The following is a 21705-nucleotide window of genomic DNA, read 5'->3' on the forward strand; positions in this document are numbered from 1 at the left end:
AGATTCAATCCTTTCATCTTCTGGGCTTTGAAATTTAAAGGGTACCTGTGGACTGGACAAGGGATACTTAAAGCCGTGAGTAAGCAGCAGGAGCCTTATTAAGCAGAGTTTGGATGTGATGGAGCAGTTAAAGGTTTTGCCATCCAAGAAATGGGAGAAGCTGGAAAATATTTTTCAAGCATGGATTTGTGTGTGTTCGGATTGAAGGAAAGCAGCTTTGGAAACAGAAACGGGGTGCTGGGGAGCTTAACTTTAGTTGCAAACAGGGTCATTCCTCACTCCCATAAACTGCTGGGGCCTCTAGGATCCTGGGCTGGACTTGGCAGTAAGTCAGTCCCACAGCATTTGTAACTGGGCCCAAGTGAGTATCTAGTATTGTTTTGGAGCCTGTGTTCAGGACATAGGAAGACAGACTTTATTTTGCCTTCTGGATACAGGTCCTTGTGATTCCTGGGTGGGTTCAGAGAGAAGAATATAACTGGCAAATAAATCTCAACTTCCCTATATTGAAAGGCAGTAAAAGAATTCATTGGTCTTGTACTAACTGATGATGTTGAGCTCCTATCTGTAGGTACGGGAGACTTGCATCTTTGACTTGTAAGACAGGACACAGGCAACTGGTCATTTTATCTCAAGGTTTAGGGAATTGAGAAGATCTTGGCTGTCACATATTAGTGACTGGAGATGAATTGGACAACTCGACAGGCTGGAATATCTGGGTTAATATCAGATACACTGGTGCCCTGATAAGACAAAGCACAAGGCTGGAAGCCAGCTGGGTTGTGCAATGCGTTGTGGTTGATCTGCCAGGAGCTGGAGACAAGAATGTTGTGCATGCGCATGAACACACACTGCAACACAATATGTATGTGTGTGTGATGTGTGAGGAGATCCGTTAGCTTTTATGGCACAGTAACTGCAGCCTGGCACCAGGACGGTAGCTGGTCCTGTTGGTGCAAGCAGTGGTGAGTTAATGGCACCAGTGCTAGGGCAGTGGCATTGCCATGCTATAGACACCCCCTGCAAACTTTATGTTCTTAGTTAACTAAACTGTGTTCTTACATCTGTTGTTTCCCTACATCAAATTCAGTCATTCCATTTCCCTGCCTGTTTGATGAGGTGGGAAAGAGGGACAAGCAGTGCATAGCTCCTATATCCAGTTTTGCTGATGAAGCTGTGGCTGCCCCATCCCTGGCAGTGTTCAAGGCCAGGTTGGATGGGGCTTGGAGTAACCTGTTCTAGTGGAAGGTATCCCTGCCTGTGGCAGGGGGTTGCAGCTTTAAAGTCTTTTCCAATACAAACCATTCTATGGCTGTATCAGTGAGGCAGAGCTACAGTGATTATAATTCAAAACCACTTTGTGTTTCTGGTAGCAACTGGATTTGCATGTATTTTTATTGACAAACAAGCGATGGATATAACAATGCATCTTACATGTAGCAGCCATGCATGGAAGTTATCCAGTGGCCTGAAATCTGAAGTAGTTTCTTCAGCAAAGCATTAGCAGAAGCTCACAATATTTTATCCAGAGGCCGATGTCATTACCCCACGTTACAGATAGTGAATCTAGGGCAGAGGAAGATAAAGAGCTTTGCTCAAGGTCAGCCAGTTAAGCCAGTAGCAGAGCTGAGAGCAAACTGAGCTTTGGAGGCCCTGCTCATTTCTCTGCCCCTTGCCAGCATTGCTGCTCCATTTTCCATGACTTTTCTTTTCCATTACTCTATTCCTTAAACTTGTGGACTGCAGTTTTGGCTCTGCCTGCAAACAGCATCGATGATCTGTCAATCCAGTCTGGAGAGGGACAGAAGTGGGAGGACCTGAGCACTGAGGAGGAAGAGAAACCCAAACAACTCCCTCCCCTCCCACCATCCCACCTCCAAAATAAGCACAACCCCCCCAGTAATCTCATACCTCAGCCTTTGTGGTGGTAAAGGGATGATTCATACCTTTTTCCAGGGTATCATATGCGCTGTTTGGCATTGTCTGCCCATTCTGTATCAGAGGACTGCCTGTAGACCTCTATCTATAGAGGTAAAGCTTGGCTAAGCCTTGTTTTCATTTGTATCCAGACAGTAAAAGTGGGCAAGCAGAAACCACTCACAAATAAAAGACAACAAATATTCAGATCTGTAAAATAAAGCAGAATAGATGTGTGGATAAAAAGCCACTATGTGAAGAGTTAATGTTTATAGGGAGCTGTGAATGTAGCAATTACAAATCTAAATAGCATAGAAATATGCATATTTGAGAGGGTGAAAGAGAAACCTGCTCTTCTTATAACTGTTCAGGAGAAACTATACGTGCAGGGGATCAGGGCAGTGTGTGATAGTGGCTGTGTCACCAGTGGCAGTGCCACCTCCTTTCTGTAGCTCAAAATAGGATGGCAGAAGTGCTGTTTGCATTCCTCCAGGTTCCTTTCCCAAGCACCCATTGACTTCTGATGTCTACATTAAATCTGGACTGTCTTAAGAGTGGTTCTTTAGGACAGATATAGAAAATACCTCCAGATGCAGAGGGGTTTATTCAATATGTAGTTATTGTGGGGTTTGTGGTGGAGTTGCACTGGGTTTATGTATTGTACAATTGTAAAGCCCCAGACTAGGAGGGGTGTGTATGTTTTACCACTGTTTTGAGGGTTTGAGATAGACTTGGTCCTTCTGTGTATTATCTCTGGTCACTGCCACAGCAGTGGTGAAATCAATGCCTTCTCCAGCTGCAGAGGAGCAGCATCTTCAGAGGCTTTTTTTAGCCTTGCATCTGAAGAGGCTTTTTTTAGGTTTCTTTTTAGAGAAAAAGAATGTTTAAAAAGCATGAAAACAAGAACTTGTTTTTATTCCCTGGTGCCTTCACAGCAAGGTTCCTGGAAGTGGGAACCAAATCTCTCTTAAGCAGGGATTTCTTCTAAAGATGCAGTGGGAAAGTTTCTCACATACTTAAAACGAGACCTTAATGGTTTTATAATGTTAAGAGGAGTATTCAAGATCAGGCAGCTGCTGGATACAAGTAGGATATAGGAATCACCACGTTGTTGTTACTTAATAGGCATGTCGAGGTTGTTTTGCTGAGTCCCTGCCTGGGATGTGTGGAGCTGGGAGGTAGAGTAGGGTGATGACCTGACTTGGAAGGGATGTAAACTGAGTAGGGCTGGAAAAAGGAGAGGAGAAATTATTCCTGACTCATCTGTTGTATTTTCAGCCTTCAGCAGAGCAGAGAATACAACGTCTGCTCTAAGGGCTTTAACCTGTTGACTGAAATCCTCTTTTCATCTGTCTGCAGCAAATCAGGCACACTCTTTTCCACAACTACCTGGCTTGTATTTCTTAGTGTTTCCAGTTTAGACAGGACTACTGGTACTGATGGTTTGGAGCTCAGCACTCTTTACCCTTGTCCTGAATTGCTCTTCACCCTTTTCTTTTGGTACCTGAGCATCCTCCTGCACCCTGCCTTCCCTCCTCATCCTCCAGACAGACCAGTCTGCTGGCATGGCCACCCATAGCCATGCATCTTTGTCACAGGGCTGCTGGCTCGCAATTAATTTGTCATCTCCTCCAACGAGCCCAGGCTCAGCATTGTATTAATATGGCAATGGTGCTGCGGGAACAGAGTGTTCCACCTCGCAGGGCTGCGTTCCTCGGCCCAGGGCTCCAGGGCTGGCTGTTTATGCACGGGTTGGTTTCCTCCCACCTCACGGCTGGTGTTTACAGAAGGAATCGCAGTTTCCTGTTGTGTTAGATGGAGCTGTCGCTCCACTCTGGATTCCTGCCCTCCCTGCTGATGCTTGAATTGCTTTTGAGCCTCATCAGCTTTCAAGTCTATTGCGTCTGCTGCTGCTGCTGTAATGGTGAGACTTTATTTGCAATGGCAGCCGGTTCACTTGGTTTGTAGAAGCATTTCTGGCATTTCTGAGAGGCTTTATGTACATATTTTCTCCCTGTGAGGTTCTGCAAGGGTTGCTGAAGCCCGAGGCTGTTCCTGTGAGACAGAATAGGGGTTGTGCCCATTTTAAAGATAAATCTAAGTATTCTAATGTCTTTGCACAAGTTGCATAGAGATTGAGTAACACATTTTACACCAAGACACACATGTCCTGAGTGTTTCTCCTTCTGCAGAACATTTTGCGTATAGGACTTCTCTACCTAGTAATTCAGTGGTTGAGTTGCAACAGAAGATGCTGTGTATCTGATTCATTTACTACTTAATCTGCCCTATAGATAAGAAGTAAGAAAAGTTCCTGTTTAGCTAAAAATTAGTTTCAATCTGAAGTTATATAGGAACTTGCTACACGAAAGCTGCAGGCACACTGCCCCTGACCAATTCCAGTGGCAACAAAGCCTTGAATTACATTGGGTCTGGATACTGAAGAGGCCTGTTTCATACTGAGGATGGAGCTGGACCAAAGAGGCTGCACCACAGTTCTCTGAAGGCTCTGTGCTTTGCAATTTACTTATCTTCAAATCCTTCCTTTTGGTTGTTTTATAAATGCAGAAGAGCTGTGTATGTGCTGTGCTCTTCATGTAGCCTGGTCATTCTTGTTACGATTGTCTGCTCTTGCCTATTCATATACATTTGTTTCTTCCATAACTTACCCTCTTAAACTCTGATCAGGATAACCATTTATCTGTGCCCAGTAGTTGGGAATAGGATGCACCCTCAGACCAAGCGATCCTGTGCATCACAGCAGCCTCCCTGCACCACCAGCAAGAACATCCTACAGCTGGTGGGTTTTGTCTACACTTTCACACCCTTTTCCCTCAAAATGGGTAAAATCAGTGTTTGTTCTTGAGAATATCAACTAAAACGTGCAATTTTCTTCTTCATTTTTGTACTCAAACATGCTATGTGAGCGAGCACGCGCTGGTTTTGTGTGGCCATCAATTCGAGAGCTGTTCTGCTCTACCAGGTCCATGCAGGTTCCCGGTTCTGTTTAGCTTGGCAGCTTGTATTCTGCTTGTTTTATATCAGTGACTAAAATGAAGGGTTTCAGGCTTTGGGATTAGCAGAGAAAATACCGATTTCAAAGCCTATTTCTTGCAAGATCTTTGTTGCATGTGACCTGGTTAAAAGTCGTCAAGAAAGAGCTGAGCATCTAAATATGATGATGATGAAAATGGACTTTACGTTCCCTTTCCAAGTTCACCTTTGTGCCAGAAAGTGATTTTCCTTTAAATCCTCACTTTAATCTGGCAGTGGCTCTTGCTGCAGGAAGTATTTTAAGTGAATACCAGGTTTGTGCACTTTACTATTGGGCAGAATAAAATGCTTGGAATCTCCCCTTTGTTTAGTGCTAAGAAAATATTTTTGCTTTTGGGAATGTCACAGTACTGTGGATTTTTCCCTAAGAAATCTGTGAAGCATCTTGAGTTTCTCCTTGGATTATACAGGGAAAAAAAGGAACTGATTTAATACTGCAATTATTAGCAGGGTGCTGTGGTGTAGACCTCTCAAAAGTCTCTCCATCACTCTAAAAGCTGCCCTACAATACGTAAAAGGTTATTTCTTATTTTCTTGGTGTTTTCATTGCGTAATATCCTTTTTTGGTGTATTACACAATTTCTCCTTGAATAGGAAGGGGAATATTTAGGCTTGCAGCTTAATTCTTTAAAAACAGTAGGTTCTGGAAATGTTCTGTGATCCCATACATCACTTTTTCCTTGTGTCTCTCCAGGGGAGCTTGCTGATACCACCATTTTCAGGGTGAGCTAAGCATATTTGCTGGCGTTTTTGTTTCCATAGCAGCGTCAGAGGTTTAACGTTTTCCTATAGGACATGGATGGGAGTTTGTACAAACCCCAGTGGTTGGGGTTTTATTTGGGAAGGTGGAAGTTCTCCAAGTAAAACTTTGCAGTCTTGCGGTTTGTGTTTGTAGTCGCTGGTTCTGTCAGCCCAGAGGTTAAACCCTGCTTAAAGCCTTCTAGCTTCAGTCTGCAGAGAATCCCAAGCCCAAGATGTGCCTTCAGACCTGGGGATGTGTACATGAATATAACATTAGGCAAACAGCAAGTACAAGAGGAAGTAATCATCTATTTTGGACAAGGGTCTGTAGGGACAGTCAAGGGGAGACTGAGCTGAGCTCTTAGGCAGAAGCTGTTCCCTGGGAGGGTGCTGAGGCGCTGGCACAGGGTGCCCAGAGAAGCTGTGGCTGCCCCATCCCTGGCAGTGCTCAAGGCCAGGTTGGACACAGGGGCTTGGAGCAGCTGCTCCAGTGGTAGGTGTCCTTGCCTGTGGCAGGGGTTGGAGCTGGATGAGCTTTAAGGTCTCTTCCAACAAAAGCCATTCTGGGGTTCTATGATTTTCAGCAACCTGAGCAACTTAGCTGATAAACTTCATCAGGTTGTGGTGCCTCTGCTTGTACTCTGTGTTACTGGGCAAGGATTTCATAGACACACTCCTGATCATTGTGGAGTTAATGGGAAGAGAGAGATTAACCATAGATCCTTGGCCTCAAGCCCTGTTTTCCTGCACTAATGTTAGCAGACCATGGGAGTCCTTCTCCTGGAAGGACAGGGCCATTGCACTTTTCATAATGATGAACCTGGAGAAGGTGTTGCACCCTCACTGGAATTTGCATAGTAGTATCCTCTTTAGCAGTTATACGCTTACAAATACTGATGTTTCTGCTGTCTATGATTAATGTTTTATGGGAAGTTGAGGGGGGTTTATGTTTAATCTTAATGGGAATGAAAGTTTCTTGCTGTCTGTAAAGAAATGGAAGGATTGATTCCAAAGTGAAACTGAGCATTTTGACTTAGGACATGATGATATCTGCTGTGGTCACACCAAGCGAGGGAGAGATTGCTGGTGGTTGCTGGGGTGTGCCTGTTTCCCCCCTCTCTATATCTAAGATAAAAAGTCCCATTGAATAAGATAATTATGTTGGTTTTAGCTTCAGACACTGGAATGGCGACATGGGAATGTTGGGAATGTTTTAGCACTGGGTGCAGTTGGGAAACCGAGGAGAATGGGCAGCGCCCCAAGCTGGTCCTGATGGATGGGAGCAGAACTGCTTCAAGAGGGGGAAACACATGAAAGCTAGGTGGGAAAAATCCATTTCAGACTGAGAAGCCCATAGGAGATGGACCTACACTGAGAGAAGACCTTCCAGAGCAGCAAATACAGTTCTCACAACAGAAGGGGTGAGGTTACTTCTATGAGATTTCTATCTCCAAAGCATCTTTCCAGTCTAGCTCAAAATATTACCAAAAGCAGCATGTCTGAGCCCTAAGCATTAAAGCATCACTTTGAGTAATGACCTAATCAGAACCCAGATCTTACTTTGCTTTTTGGCTCATCTTTATGAAACCAAATTATTTTGAGCTGTTTACAGCTGGCTGTGCTTTTTACCATGGCTTGGTATTCCTGTCTTGCCTCTTAGCAGCTTGTTTACTGATATTAGCCCTATTCATGCCAGTTGGCAGAGAGTTTCCTTTTCATTCAGGGTCTGACAGCCAGCACACCTTTGAAGTCCTTGAGGAATTAGTTGCCTTGGGAATTTTTCATGCTGTAACCTATTTATGGGTTTTTTTTAAGTCTGTTTTTGGTCATTAACTGAATTCACAGCAATCATCTTTATAATGTCATTAATAAAGGTTTCTTAACCATGGGCATTTAGAGCATTGTGCAGTAGTTCAATAAAAAGCAGTGCAAAACATAATCACAGCATATAAATAGAAATAGGAACAGTCTGTAAAGATGTGAGCATCAGAGCTGGAGGGTATTTAGGAACTAGAGCTTTGTTCAAGCCCACCACTCAATGATTTAAATGCAAACAAACAAAAACTGCCATAAAAAACTCCAGACTTAAACAAAACCCCCCCAAAATAATGAAAAGACTTTACTAGGAACTCAGCTCCAGAAGGGTGGAAAAGAAAAGGAAAAGGGCCAGAAAACTGGGGAGAATTTATTCTCCTTAATTCAACACTGATTATACCAAAGAAGCAGTTTGGAACTGGGAAAACTGCATTTTGGGGATCCATTTCAGTATGGAATTAAAGAGCTGGCCACATGCTTATGGAGTACCTGTTAGGGTGATTGTTCTTAGATGTAAGTATGAGAATATACAGGCAATGGGGATTAAATAGTCGAACTCATATCAGCAATCAAACCTTAAAGCTATAGCTTTTCTGTTGCTTAATAGTCAAGCACAGTCCACTAAATCACTGCAGAGTCCCCAGCTCTTTAAACCTGAAAACTTGGAGGGTGTTACATGGTATTCATTCCACTCTTCAAACTGTATTGTCCTAAAGACCCTGAACTATCAGTATGGCTGGAAAACGTGTTTTAGGGAAGCAGAAGTTCTGAATTTCCCTGCAGTCTTCTCCAGGGGTTGGTGATGGCTGGAAACTACCATATAGTGGTTGAGGAATGAACATCTGCTCGGATCTGGTTTGTATTATTGGTGGTTTTATGGCATTTTAGGCTTCTGTGTAGTAGCCTGTGCCTACTGGTGATTCAGACATAAGATAGTGGTTGCTTATAGTAAAGTGCTTCTCTCAGCTCCCAAATGCATTGCTCAGTAATTCCAAAGAGCAAGTAGCGAAGGTGAGCATTAAATATACATGTAATGGGAAAATGGAATGCCTGCACTCATGACCATTTTGGCCTTGAGTCTTTTTTGCCCCATGATACTTAGTGATAGAAGTTCTCAGCATATTAATACCTTTACTATAACCTTCAGCTTTAATGTTGTCACATCAGGGTAAAGACCAGTTGCTGGGAACGTTGTGTTAGCATCAATGAATTCATCTGAATGATACTTTGACTTCTGTTTATTTGCTGAAAAAAAAGGTATGTTTTCCATTTAAATGGGCAGTTGTTCAAGAGCTGTTGCAAAACGGTGTTACACAATGCAAGAATTCCTAATACATAAGCAACAGGCAGGCGTGGCGAGCTGTTGTCAGCTTTTTAGGTCAGTATGCCATGAATCAGGATTTATTATCTAACTCTTTTCAGAGTATGAAATTTTGACCTTTTCATGGTGTGGCTTAGTTTGGGACTGCACAAGGAGAAGGGGGTTATACATGAAGCACCATTGCCTCTGGAATGGAGGCTTCCATTTCCAAGTGAAGGCAGCTCTCAGCTGCAGTGTTAGTAGTCTCACCACGTTCAGCTTAGGCATCCTTTCTCTTCTTGAATAGCTACATGTAAAAAAAGATTGAAGGCATTAAAGAAAGCTGTGTGCTTTCCGTGCAGTTCCCTCATCCATGGGAGCTCTCTTTTCCAAGGTCAGGATGTGACCTTTGGATGCCTGCAGCTGAGGAGAAAATTGAGGTGAAATCATTTCATAAGAGGAGATCAAAAAGCATATTGACGGATACAGTAGTGCCCTGTGGCGTTTTATCCCAGCATTGTGTTAATCCAATCTGATAATCTGTCAAAGCTCCTATTCAATGCAAGTGATTAATTCCAAACTGCAGTTCTCATTCTACTACCAGTTTTCCAAAGCACTCATGTGGCAGTAGTCAGCTTTATAGTGATGATGCAGGTACATTTAATACTGAATGTTGCTCATAAAGGAACAGAAATCCTTTGGTAAATTGATGCTTTTCAATCAGCAAGTCCTTATGGCTTTCTGGCATAAAAGGGCAACAGCTTGTGTGTAAATCAGAGAAAGCATCGAATGCTTTTGAAGAAGACAGTAGGTGAGGACACAAGCTCCCTGACTGACATTCCTGCTTTATAAAGCAGATTAACATCTCTGAACTCTGATCTGAAACTGAATAGCAGATTATGTGGTTACTGCAGTGGCTGCTGTTCATGACTGATTGCATTTGAAAGCCCTTGAGATGCTTCATAGGGTATAAACAGTGAAAAAAAACATGTTCTTTGAGCGATCAGACAGTGTTTGGGTTGAGCATCCACCCTTCTCATGAGGGCAATGCTAACTCCCCTGAAACCAGTGTCTGGTTAGTGTTACAAGCAGCAATGTTTTGTTCCCAAATCAGTCCTCTGAATCTCCTGCCATGGGCTTTTGACTCTAGTATGTACTTGAAAATGTGCAGTTTTCCACTCTGGTTTTCAGCTATGAAGGTCATTCAAGTATTGGGATAACTTTATAGGATAGTCCTGTGTACCTACAATACTGCAGATAAACCGTCCTGTTACACCATCACTTAGAGCCATCCACAAGCTGCTTACTGCTTTAATCTCTGGGTGGATTTAGAAGCCAAATGGCCAGGGTGGATGGGAGCAGCACAGCACATTCATACTCATCTGAAAGTCAATTACAGATTTGGCTTGTGCTTTTATAACGCGAGATGGATGCATCAGATAAAATGGTGAAAACAAAGGGTGTTCCTTGCCTCTAGGGAAAGGCAGAATAACTCTTTGGGGTGTTCCAATTGCTTAGTTGCTCCCCATTTACAAATAAAATTGTTTTGCCCCCAAACTGCTTGAGAAGGTGAAGCTGTGTCAGAGTTGCAAGTTTGTTTCCCAGAGATTTAATGGATTTTTGGGCATCTGATGATGCAGGCAGCCACAATAGGAGTTTGGTATCCCCTTGCTTTTGAAATATCCCCCTGACCTCTCTCGAATACTCAGTGACCATGAGCTTTTGTGTTACAGCACTGCCCAGGAATGCAGAGCTTTGTGGTCCTATTGTTTTTGTGTGTCTGTCTGATCTGTAGCCTTGAGGGTGGTTCAGTAACTTCAAAGTAGGTGGGATCGGGTCCTCAATGGAGTTGATGGACCACAGGTGATTAACAGTGGAAAGGATGCCTTGGGTATGGTTGTGTAGAGTGTGTGTAATGTGCATGTATGTTTGGGTGACAGGCAGAGGCTGGTGGTTCAAGCCACAGGGGACACCAGTGGGAAGGCAGCACAAACCTCATACCCAGGTTACACTTGAGCCACAGGAGCTGCTGTAGGTTTACATGGGGTTAGAACTTTGCTGTCCTCAGCATTCAGAAGCCAGTGAGAATGAGTATTTTGGCAGGGGAACAGAGCCCATTTGTTTAGCTTGTATGGTCTTCTCAGATTAAACAGCCCTCCAGAACAGAGGTGAGAGCAGAAATGGGGCATCTGGGTACAAAATCCTGTTCACAAAGGAAGAGTGGCACAGACATGGACTAAACTCTGCACTCCTCCAGTGTCCCATATCCAAGACCAGGCTGGACAGGGCCTGGAGCAACCTGCTCTAGTGGAAGGTGTCCCTGCCCATGACAGGGGATTGGAACTGAATGGGCTTTAAGGTCCCTTCTAACCCAAACCATTCTGTGATACTGTGATGCATGGGAGCCACCAGCAGTGCAGTGTGCTGAACCGGGGTCTGCAGCTACAGCCTCATGGCCCAGTTATATGCACAAGAAACAAAGGTTTCATGGATCCAGTTGTCCTAATGATAAAGCACACAGACTCTTCTTGTGCAAAGAGGCAGAAAGGAAATCTCTGGGCAAGGGTTATACTGCAAATGACTTTTAAGGAGGAAAAAGATACACACTTTTTAATTCAGGTGTTTTGCAATGACCCTTCCCTTGTCACTTGGAGAGCTCATGACATGTCTTCTGTTTCTATTTCAGGCCAAGAACACCCTAACAGCCTGCGGCACAAATACAACTTTATTGCAGATGTGGTGGAGAAGATAGCTCCTGCTGTGGTTCACATTGAATTGTTTCGCAAGTAAACAAGATGCCCTCTTCTGATTTTTGTGTTCTTGAAAACAACTGCCAGTGTGCCAGAAATGTTGATTGATGCTGTGTAATAGCAAAGAGGGGGTTTGAGATGATAAATATTTGTCATGCTTAAGAATTAAAGATAACTTAAGAGTCCTGGCAGTAAAATATTCTGTTCAACTAATGCATGCATGTGATCTTCTTAATGATAGCAAGTAACAGCAGATACCCTAAGGCATTAAAAACCACCAAACCCTTTTGGGCTGTGTGTTTTTTAGTGATTTGTGATCTTTCAGCTTTTTGCAGTAATAAACATTTGTTTCCCATGTCTTTTAGACTTCCTTATTCAAAGAGGGAGATTCCTGTTGCCAGTGGTTCAGGGTTCATCGTCTCGGAAGACGGGCTGATAGTGACGAACGCCCATGTCGTCACCAACAAAAACCGGGTGAAGGTGGAGCTGAAGAACGGTGAAACCTATGAAGCTAAAATTAAAGATGTCGATGAAAAAGCTGACATTGCACTAATTAAAATAGATTCTCAGGTGAGCTGTTAAAGCAAAACTCATTGCATTCCTCTTCATTTAGTATCCTCCGCTCCAAAACTTGCTATTTTTCATGTTCGAAGGCTGGTAGTTCAGTGGTCTGGGTTATAGAGAATATCTGAGCTTGGTGGAGACATGTTTTTAAACACCATGGTTGTGGTTGGCAGTGGTTAATTTTATCACCTCTCAGTGCAGTGCAAGTAAATACGTAGCGCTTCTGTATGTATCCTCACAACAAAAACCAACAACATAATTAGCTGGCTGCTTTACACACACATATTTACTAATATAACTCTCCCTTTGATAGGAAATGGGGGTGTTCCCTTGTTTCTGATAGAGGGACATGTCTTGTGCTGCTATACTGAAGTCACAAATTGCTTTTAGAGGAGGTTTTTGTCCCTCTGAAGGGCTGTACCACACTGATGTAAGTACTAAAATAGAAAATAACTTAGGGAGAGTCTTGAACGTGCAAATTGAAGCCATTGGGAAGATGCTCTTAGACTGTAGGTGGTTTTCTGAATAAATGGAAATGCAACTTCCCGTCTGTAGTCTACCCTCCTCTCAAGCATACATTTGTCAGCATTATTCTGCTTGCTGCACCAGCAGAAGAGCTGTCATGCAGTTCTGCACATTCAACAGCATAGCGCAAGTGGAATACTGTGTTGAAATACTGAGTGATGCAGATGCAATTAGACACATGTGATTGCTTGGGGTGCTGCTCATATTGGTTTCCCTTGTTTGGACTGTTAGTTAATTTAATGGGAAAGAACGTTTCATTTGAAACACATGACTCAAAAATGTGTAGATCTTGCAGTGTTGTTTTAGTTCAGACCTATTCCCCAGAGAGGTCAAAAGTGTTTGTGCCAGAGTTCATGACTAAATCAGACGTCTAATGCAGAACTCTTGGATGACCCAAGACATGAAGTGCTCCCGCTGCTCCCTTGCCACCTTTGTCATTTAAAAGCTCTTTATTTTGTCTTGTTTAAAAGCTCCTTAACAGCAACGTGGCAGAAAACCTTCACAATAACCCAGAATGGTTTTGGCCATGTTGTGTTTTCCTGAGGTGTAACCTATTTACGCATCTATCAATCACTTATGTTCTCATTTTTATATTGGAATAAGCAAAAGTAGATCTGCAGTAACAAAGGGATGAGAACTGGCAGCATCAGCAGGGGTTGAAGGGCAGCTGGAAAAGCGACTCTAAAATTGGAAGCACAACATGGTAGGGAAAATAGAAATGGTGGTGGAAAGGAAAAGACTTCAAGCAATAGGAGGGTGAGTTTCAGAGGAGAGAGAAGCTGGTGAGTCAAAGAGAGGAGACGTTGAACTGATGTGACAGATTATTTTGGGGCCTTATGAAGAGAGCAGACAGAGAGTTTTATGTTATTTGAAACCCTAAAGAAATGGCACCAAAATTTCCCTGGTAAGCTGCTTACGGGAAGGGAGAACCTGGAAAACTGGCAGCAGCTTGGAACAAAGGGAATGCAGCCAGAGGAGCTGCCTGTAGTGGAAACCACTGTTAAACAGGGCTGGAATTGGTGATTCTTGTTATGACTTGCAAGATGGCAGATACTCTGCTTTTTAAAGTGCCTGCTGTGTAATTAAGTTGTAGTCATCTCCCATCGGTTGAATTTTGAATGTAGCTGTGACCCTGTTCTGCAAGCAGCACATCAGCATTGCAACCTAATTCATTTATATGTTTGCAAGGTCTTTAAGGCAGGAATCTTTTTCTGTCTTAGAGGTGTCTAGAGCCAAATCTGCTACAGTTTTCTATTTGGGAAGGGATTGTCCTGTTAATATTCAGTTGTCTATTAGAAAAAAAGGGCTGGTTTTAATGAAGCTTTGGGAAGTGTCTCAGTGCCTGGAGGCTGAGCTCCCACTGTCTTCCTCTCCTAATGCCAGCTTAGTGCATCCGTCTGGGTACAGGAGATGAAATATCATGTCTCTGCTCTAAATTAGGTAGAATATGGATACAAACTTGGGTCTGACATACCCGTTGGTGTCTTGTCAGTTGTAGAACCTTGTGTGTTCTTCCCCCATGGCCTTGCCTCTTGCATTTCAGAATACTGAGAAGACATGGGGGAAACTTCTTGTATTTCTTGTTTTTTCCTGGGATGGGAGACCAGTTTTCCAGCTGGCTTTAGTGGCGTGGCATTGGGAAATCCCAATCCAAGGCGAGGCCTGAAGCACCTCTACGTACAGGATGGATGATGCTTTCTTTGCACTTGGAGAATTTGAAACACAACATTTTAAGTGTTCACAGAAAAAGTTAAAAGTGGAAGCAGAGCTCAGAAGCTGATTTTCAGACTGAATTTTCATGGAATATTTGTCTATATCCATTCAAGTTCAGTGTTTGAGCTTTCCTTTTTGCACTGAAAAACCTTGCTATCATGTAGATTGATAACGTGCCTTTTTAACATCACATAGGCAATAATTGGTTGAAGTTGAAATGTATTTGATGACTGAAGAAGTCAATGAGATGGTACAAATAACCCTTTACATGTCTGGATATGGCATGGGAACCATCCCGAAGAATTTTTCTGAAGTTAGAAGTGAAGTTCTTCCTTTTGCATGAATTATTTAAAGGTGACATCAAAGATGCAGAATGCTGGGGAGGGGGGTTGTGTTTTGTGTGGCATGCTAAGGCAGGATCTGAAGGGTAAAGAATGCCTTTGTGGTTAGGAACAGAACTGGGCTTGAAGCATGAGTTTAGGCTGTGAGCTGGTATTCCTAAAACTGTTAAGGCTTTGCAGCAGCCTGCATGTTGTTTTTCTTTACGGTGTGAACAACTGGCCAAAGACATTACTAGAACTAATTTGGCTTTGCTGAGTGCAGTGGGATATGAAAGAGGATGGTAAAATCTGGGCACCGGTGCGGATGAGCTGTTTCCCTGTTCATGGTAAAGATCAAATTCTTTACCATGAAAAAACATTTTGCAGTCAATGAGGAAGAGAAATTTTGGGGTTGTTATTCTAATCCTAAAACAAGCTCATTTTTACAGTCTGTAAAAGAGGGCAGCTGTGTTTCTTGTGTCTGTCATGGCACGCAGCAGTTTGTGAAAGTGGGAAGTAAGATTGGAGTCAAGCACGGTAAACGCGAATGCAATATAACCATCCTTCCAACAGCAAACAGCTCTGAGGAGACAGCAGTACTAGAAAGAAACAGTGCAGCTGCAGACAGCTTGGATATAAACATGCAAAACTTATAACTCTTGCTAGGAAAAATGGGGCTTTGGCAGCACAGGCAGCGGCTGGTGAAATAGCCCATCCTGTGTGACACATGTGTTGCTGCAGTGAGCGTGAAACGCATCAGGAACATTGCACAACACTCCCAAGAAGCAGATGCTCTTGAGCTGGCAGAGCTAGATTGTGAAATTTGTATCAGCACAAATAACTACCTTGTCAAATGAGGATGTGTGATACAGCTGCTGAGAGCTGTAGACACCAGGAGGAGGAAAGGAAGTGTTAGGGTGGTTTAATGGACAATGTCAGGATTAACGGAGGGCGGAATTAAGAGAGAGTCCTGTGCCCTCACTCAGACCAAAGCTGGAAGCCAAAACTAGTGGGAGGTAAGGATGGCTTTCTCCTGGAGACCCTGTTCACCCGTGGAAATTGGACTCTGCCTGCAGAATTGGTGTCTGTGGCAGTGACAGTGCAGAAGTGGGGAGCCCCATGAATGCCTTTATTTTGGGGTGTATCTTCTTCCTAAGTGCTTAAAAACAGCCCTGAGACACTCGCTACTGACTGCTATAGCATATATATCAGGGGAGACGTGCCAGGGTCTGAAGTTTTTGTTCCTCAATGTGACCAGTCGCTGCCTTCTGTATCCAGGCAGGATTTGGCCTCTACACAGTACAGAAGTAGTGGGTTTGTGAACGATCTCTAACTTGTGGTAGTATCTCAGTCCTATTGCTTAAGGTTTTTCCTCCATCTTACTAACAACCACTTAGTTTGATGCTTAAATCAACAAGACTTTCTGCCCTCATTCCTTCAGTGGTTTCATGAGGCAATGCAGCGTCTGTATCTTTGTGGTCTGAGGGGATTTGCTTTCTGTGTGTGTACAAACTGGAGGAAGCAGCAAAGCAAACTTCCCTGTTTGTGTATCAATATTTTAATAGCCCACACTCTGAAAGAACAAACTCCTTGAGAACCAGATGTCCGTGGCTTCTCTAAAGTGCTTTTTCACTTTGAAATCTGTCTCTGGATGTTACATTGCTTCCTCTCGAGAGCCTGAAGAAACCCACATATTGCTTCCAGAAGTCTTCAGGACCCATAGAAGTGAAATAGCTCATACAAAGCTTGGATGTTAACTCCTCAGTTTAAGCAGTGGTTTCCTGCCATCTTCAGCTGCAGTAGCCCTTGCTGCAGGGGTGATGCACTGGTCCAGTTTCCCATGCAGCAAAATGCTTACATACTCCTGGGATGGGTCTGCCAGCAGCAGGATGCTTCATTCCATTTTATATAGGGGAGAGCAGCAATATCTTGGCAGGTAGCTGAAATCCTGGTGACACAGCAAAACATGTTTCATCCTTCTTCCTATTTTTTTCTGCAAGATTCCCATGCTCCATATTTAGATAAGGAGTCTCAGTGCTGTTTTTCTAACTATAGATGAAATACTTTTGGAGGCTTGTAATGCATTCAGCTCGAGTTTTTCATTTTCTTTGGCCTTTTGTCAAGCAATTTCGAGATTGTGGGTGATACTCCCCATTTTTATATGTGCTCATGGGCCTGTGTTTTGATTTTGCCATAACAGTGAATAGTTTCTTTAATGAGAACAGAAATGCAGTTCCCAGAGAAGCCCTGTGTTTTGCCAGAGTCACTTACAGCTGCATTAGTATACTCTACAGGCATCTGTTTCTCTTCCACCTAAAAATAAAAGGCACGAGGGAACTCTGTTGCTGTGTAACACAAATTGAACTTGGGACATTTGTCTCCATCGGCTTCTTGAACTGCAAACTGCTTCCTGCAGATTCGTGCTCTTCCTTCCACAAATGAAGGAGATTACAGAGCAGAGAAGGGATTTACTCACGTCCAGTGCCAACATGGAGACAGAGTCTCTTATTTCATGGGTATAGAAGTTCCAAGTGAAACAGTCTCTGGTTATGGCCATCTGTCTCTTGGGTTTCACTTCTCTGTGGCACTGACCCTGCCTGATGGTAGTGATGTGCTGCCTGTTTTAGTTTCAGAGCTCATTTGCCCCAGCTCTACTTCTTTTACCTGACTCAGCCTATAGTGCTAATATACATCAGGTGAACATCTGGCTCCTGGCTGATGATGCTGTTCTATCCTTGTCCTAATCCCCTGCACCACAATAGCTGTGTCTTATTGTTGAATGGAGCCGTTTCTTGTGGTGCTGCACAGCTCTCCATTCTCGTGGGAGTGATGTTTATCCAGGGCTTGAGTCAAATCCATATATAAAAATGTCTGAAGCCCTTTGGGATGAGAAAGGCTTAAAATATTAACCCTAATTAATGGCTCCTTCTCTGGCTGGGTGTAAACAGTGAGTCATGTGCCACTTATGGGTTTGCATGTTTAGTCCTATTTCTGTGTCCCTGCAGAATGCCTGCTTGCAGATTTGTTTTATTGAGTAAACACAGATCCCAGCAGAGCCCCGAGGCTGCATCAAATGAAAAATGGAGGGATAGGAAGGATGTTATGTGTTGCCCAAGGTCATGCAGTGAGTCACTGGGAAAGCTGGGTTGAGGTGCTGGGTGTTGCTGGCTGCCTGTTTGCTGTGCTGCAAGGCATGCTCATTTGCCTGGCATTTTAATTAACTGCCCTGGCAAATCTATAGTTAACCCAAGAGAATCACGAGTTGTAACGGTAGCTGTGTCATCCTGATGGCCTGTGAGGATTGAAGGGTGCCCCTTTATGAGGTGTGGTTATTAAGAGCCCTAAATCCCAAGCACTTAAGCTTGGTTTACAAGGGCTGTTTTAACATCCTCGACAAGAGCTTGCCAGTGAAAGGGTGTGAAGGCACAGAGTGTGCATCTGATCTGATTCTGGTTACAACACTGCTCTAAATGCTTGCCTCGCATTTCCAGCCATCCTCCTGTGGCCTGCAGGACATACATCCCACTTGGTCGCTTGGTGCACAGGGATTTTGGTTGTGTTTATACTGCTTTCACTACAAAACCACCTCTCCCATGTAAATAAAGGAGGGGGGTTGGTAGTGGAAAGTTTAAATCTGAGCATGGCAATGTTATTTCTGAGGATTTTTTAGAGAGAATACCCTCAGATTTAAAACCACTACAATGCATATATTTATTATAACTAATTCTTCATAGCATTTACTTGCAGAAGCACTGATAAGAGTTTGTTTCCATGCAGCACTGTTAGCGTGCTCTGCACCACACAGTGAAATCAGAAGGAATAGAGAGCACATTTTCCATAGCAATGTTTCATAATATGTACAGAACACGGCAATGTTTGCTGTTGATGTTTTGTTCCTAGCAAAGGAAAGGTTAGCCAGCCTCTTTCCAGAAGGCACATTGAATCACACGGATGACCCACAGCCAATCCATGCAGCGCTACACTTTGAAGCCTCGCTAGTATAGGCACAGGCTTGAAAACGCAGCACAATCAAAAGTAATTGTATTAGTCAGAGATTGTTCATGTATTTTCTTTCTGCTGCCAGATGCAATTTTGGCTTCATGACTGTTTTATAGCTCAAGAATGGCGTAAAAAGTCTTTTAACTTTGTACATAACTGGTCTTCCTTTTTTCTATTAATGAAAAAAACAAGATTTCTGGTTTCTTTTGCTTGCCCATGTTTCATTTGCTGATAAATGTCCTCTTTCTCTGTAAAATATCCCTTTTCAGTGCACTGGGTTACAAGCAAAAGCCACTTTTGTAGTGTGTGTTGGAGGTTTTTTTGTTATAAGGAACATTAGTGCCAGAAAGAGATACTGCTGTCGACCAACAACATCTTGAAAACACGTGCTACGTAAGCCTAAGAGCATCTGGTGAGCGAAGGAAGGGCCAGGGTGCTCCCTCAATCCAAACAATACCCATATGGGGCTGTTTGTGTTGCATATACTGCATGCTTCCCAGCACAGCTAATCGGAGCTGCCTGTTTCCCGCTGTACTGAAGAGGTCCCTTGGAGTCAGGGCTGTGGTGTGAGATGATGAACCGCTCAGCAGTGATGCCTTGGGATGTTGCTGCTGCACATACAATGGGGAAACTGGGTGATGCTGGTGAATCCTTCCCAGAGTTAAACCACAGCCTTTCGGGTTTGTCTGAGGCTATGGCACCAACAGGGGCCATGGGTAATTATTATTTAATAGCAGGGCATTGCTGGTTGTGAAAACTTTCCTCTGAAAGAGCATTAGAAAGGGAAATGTTTTTCTCTTTACTCTGCTGCCTGTTCTGTTGCTCCTCCAACTGATTCTGTTTAACAAGCACTTGGCTTAATTATTTTCTTGCTGTCTGGAGCCCGAAAGATAAGTTTCCATAGAGCATCTTGTCCTGCCTGGGGTTTGGCAATGAGTTTTATTGAAACAATCTGTTCATCTGAGCAGAATTTTGCTGGTGCAATTGTGGCAGAATTGGATAAAGGATGCACAGGATCAGGCTTGTTAAATATTAAAAGCATAACTTTTGTATCTGCAGCAGCATATGGTGATGAGGCTATTTGAAACAGAGTTGTAGGTGAACAATACAAAAATGATGGGCATTTGAGTTAGTTTATATTAGTGGATTTTTGTCCCTAAGGGTCATTTACCAATAGAGGCTTTCAAAACTGATGGTGACAAAAGCCAACTAAAGAGTTACCTCTTGCTTTCTTATTTAAACACAATAATATTTTCCCTTTTTGCCCAAATTTTGTAATGACTCAGCTTCTGTCAACTTCTGAAATTAATTTATAACTTGGCAATCTGTGCAAATAATCAGGGCATACTACATACTGCCTTGTTTCTTTGCTGTGGGAGCCCGCAGTATATAGCTTTATGATCCATCAAGTATATGTACATAAATCTGTGTGCTTTAGAACAGGCATGGGATGAAAAAAGCACCTTTACAAGTTTTTCAGGAGGAATGAATTACAAGGCATTAAGCCAGTTTGTGCCTCCACTTTAGGTACAGAGCTCAAGAAATACCTCAAAGGTACTCTGGTTTTTAATACAGTAACTCCTTGAAAATTGGTTTAGGTTAATCTCTAGGTATGGACTCCACTGCATCTCGAATCACTGTCCTATTGTGAAAGTTGATACTAAAGCCTTTTTCCTTTTGTGGTTGGGTGTGCTGAGCAAAGCAAGGAATTTTTTAAGTGGGGGGTGTGTGAAGGAAAGCTCGATTAGGGTTAGGTTTGCTAAGTGAAAGATGCATCCCCTCAGACTTCTTCTGGTTTGATTTTGCGTTCAGTAACCGTCTAATCCTCAAAATCCTTAAGCTGAAACCTGAATTTATACATGTAGAGGTCCATTGATGCTAATAGAAGTAGTCTAGTGGCATGATTAAGTATAGAATCAGACTGGTTTGTGGTTGAAGGGACCTTAAAGCTCATCCAGCTCCAACCCCTGCCACGGGCAGGCACCCCTTCCACAGGAGCAGCTGCTCCAAGCCCCTGTGTCCAACCTGGCCTTGAACACTGCCAGGGATGGGGCAGCCACAGCTTCTCTGGGCACCCTGTGCCAGCGCCTCAGCACCCTCATAGGAAATATGTAGTTAAATACCTGAGGAGGGTCAGAATCATTGACAGATTAAAAAATGTAGCACATCACTAAAAGGGTAAAGACCTTAAAAATGCAAAGGAAAGGAGGAATGCTGCTCAGTGTTTTACAGACAGGTGATGAAGATATTTATTTCAAATATGATCTGTTTCAGAACACCCTTCTCTGTTTACTTGGTGAGTAGGAGGCCTTGAGAGCTTCCCAGCTGTTTTCTGATTGCTGCACAGGGAGTTATTGGTCCAGCTGGAATCATCTGTTATCCAGCCAGTTCAGTTCCTGTGCAGATACAACACATCTTGTCGCAACCACACGCGGTTCCCTTGATCCATTGCATTGAGTGAGGGTGTGTGGATCCAACCTTTCCTTCCTTCTTGATGCTGGATTTTAAGGATGCTTTGTGCCGTAATAGAAATGTCTTCAATAACATGATATTTAATATGATTAGAGATAAGGTCTTGAAAGTAAAGTGTACTGGTATTCTTTACTGTCAGAATAGAAAAATCCCATAAAGTCTTTAAATCAGTGTATGTAGGAGGCAATACAATTATTTAGAAGAGATACTGTATTGAAAACAAAATAAGGTGAAACATTAACTGGTGACTTATGAGAATATAAAATGCTTTTAACTACACATATGCATGTTTCATACACTTTGCCTGTTGCTTTCATGACTCTGTAGTGCTCACTCTCAGTATTACTTTTATTTCAGCAGCTGTTGGCTAATTATTTCAAGAAGCTGTTGGAAACAACTCATTGGTTGTGTCCTCAAATGCTTGCTTTGTACAGCAGGGAGGAACTATTCCTTTGGTGTGTCAATTGCTTTTGGTTTAATGGGTACCTGCTGTGGAGAAAGTACTCCTACAGAGCAAAGAGCCCACTCGTTGGAG

General features: G+C 43.1%; 1 protein-coding gene across 1 annotated transcript in view; it reads left to right on the forward strand.

Moving 5' to 3' along the window:
- Nucleotides 1-21705, forward strand: part of HTRA1 (HtrA serine peptidase 1) — a 34359-nt gene that overhangs the window by 5586 nt on the left and 7068 nt on the right. The window contains exons 2-3 of the mRNA XM_034061868.1: nucleotides 11514-11613; nucleotides 11943-12147. Coding sequence (XP_033917759.1) covers nucleotides 11514-11613; nucleotides 11943-12147 — 305 coding nt within the window. The remainder of the gene's footprint in view (nucleotides 1-11513; nucleotides 11614-11942; nucleotides 12148-21705) is intronic.

Source organism: Melopsittacus undulatus, chromosome 4 (genome assembly GCF_012275295.1).
Source record: "Melopsittacus undulatus isolate bMelUnd1 chromosome 4, bMelUnd1.mat.Z, whole genome shotgun sequence".
NCBI lineage: Eukaryota > Metazoa > Chordata > Aves > Psittaciformes > Psittaculidae > Melopsittacus > Melopsittacus undulatus.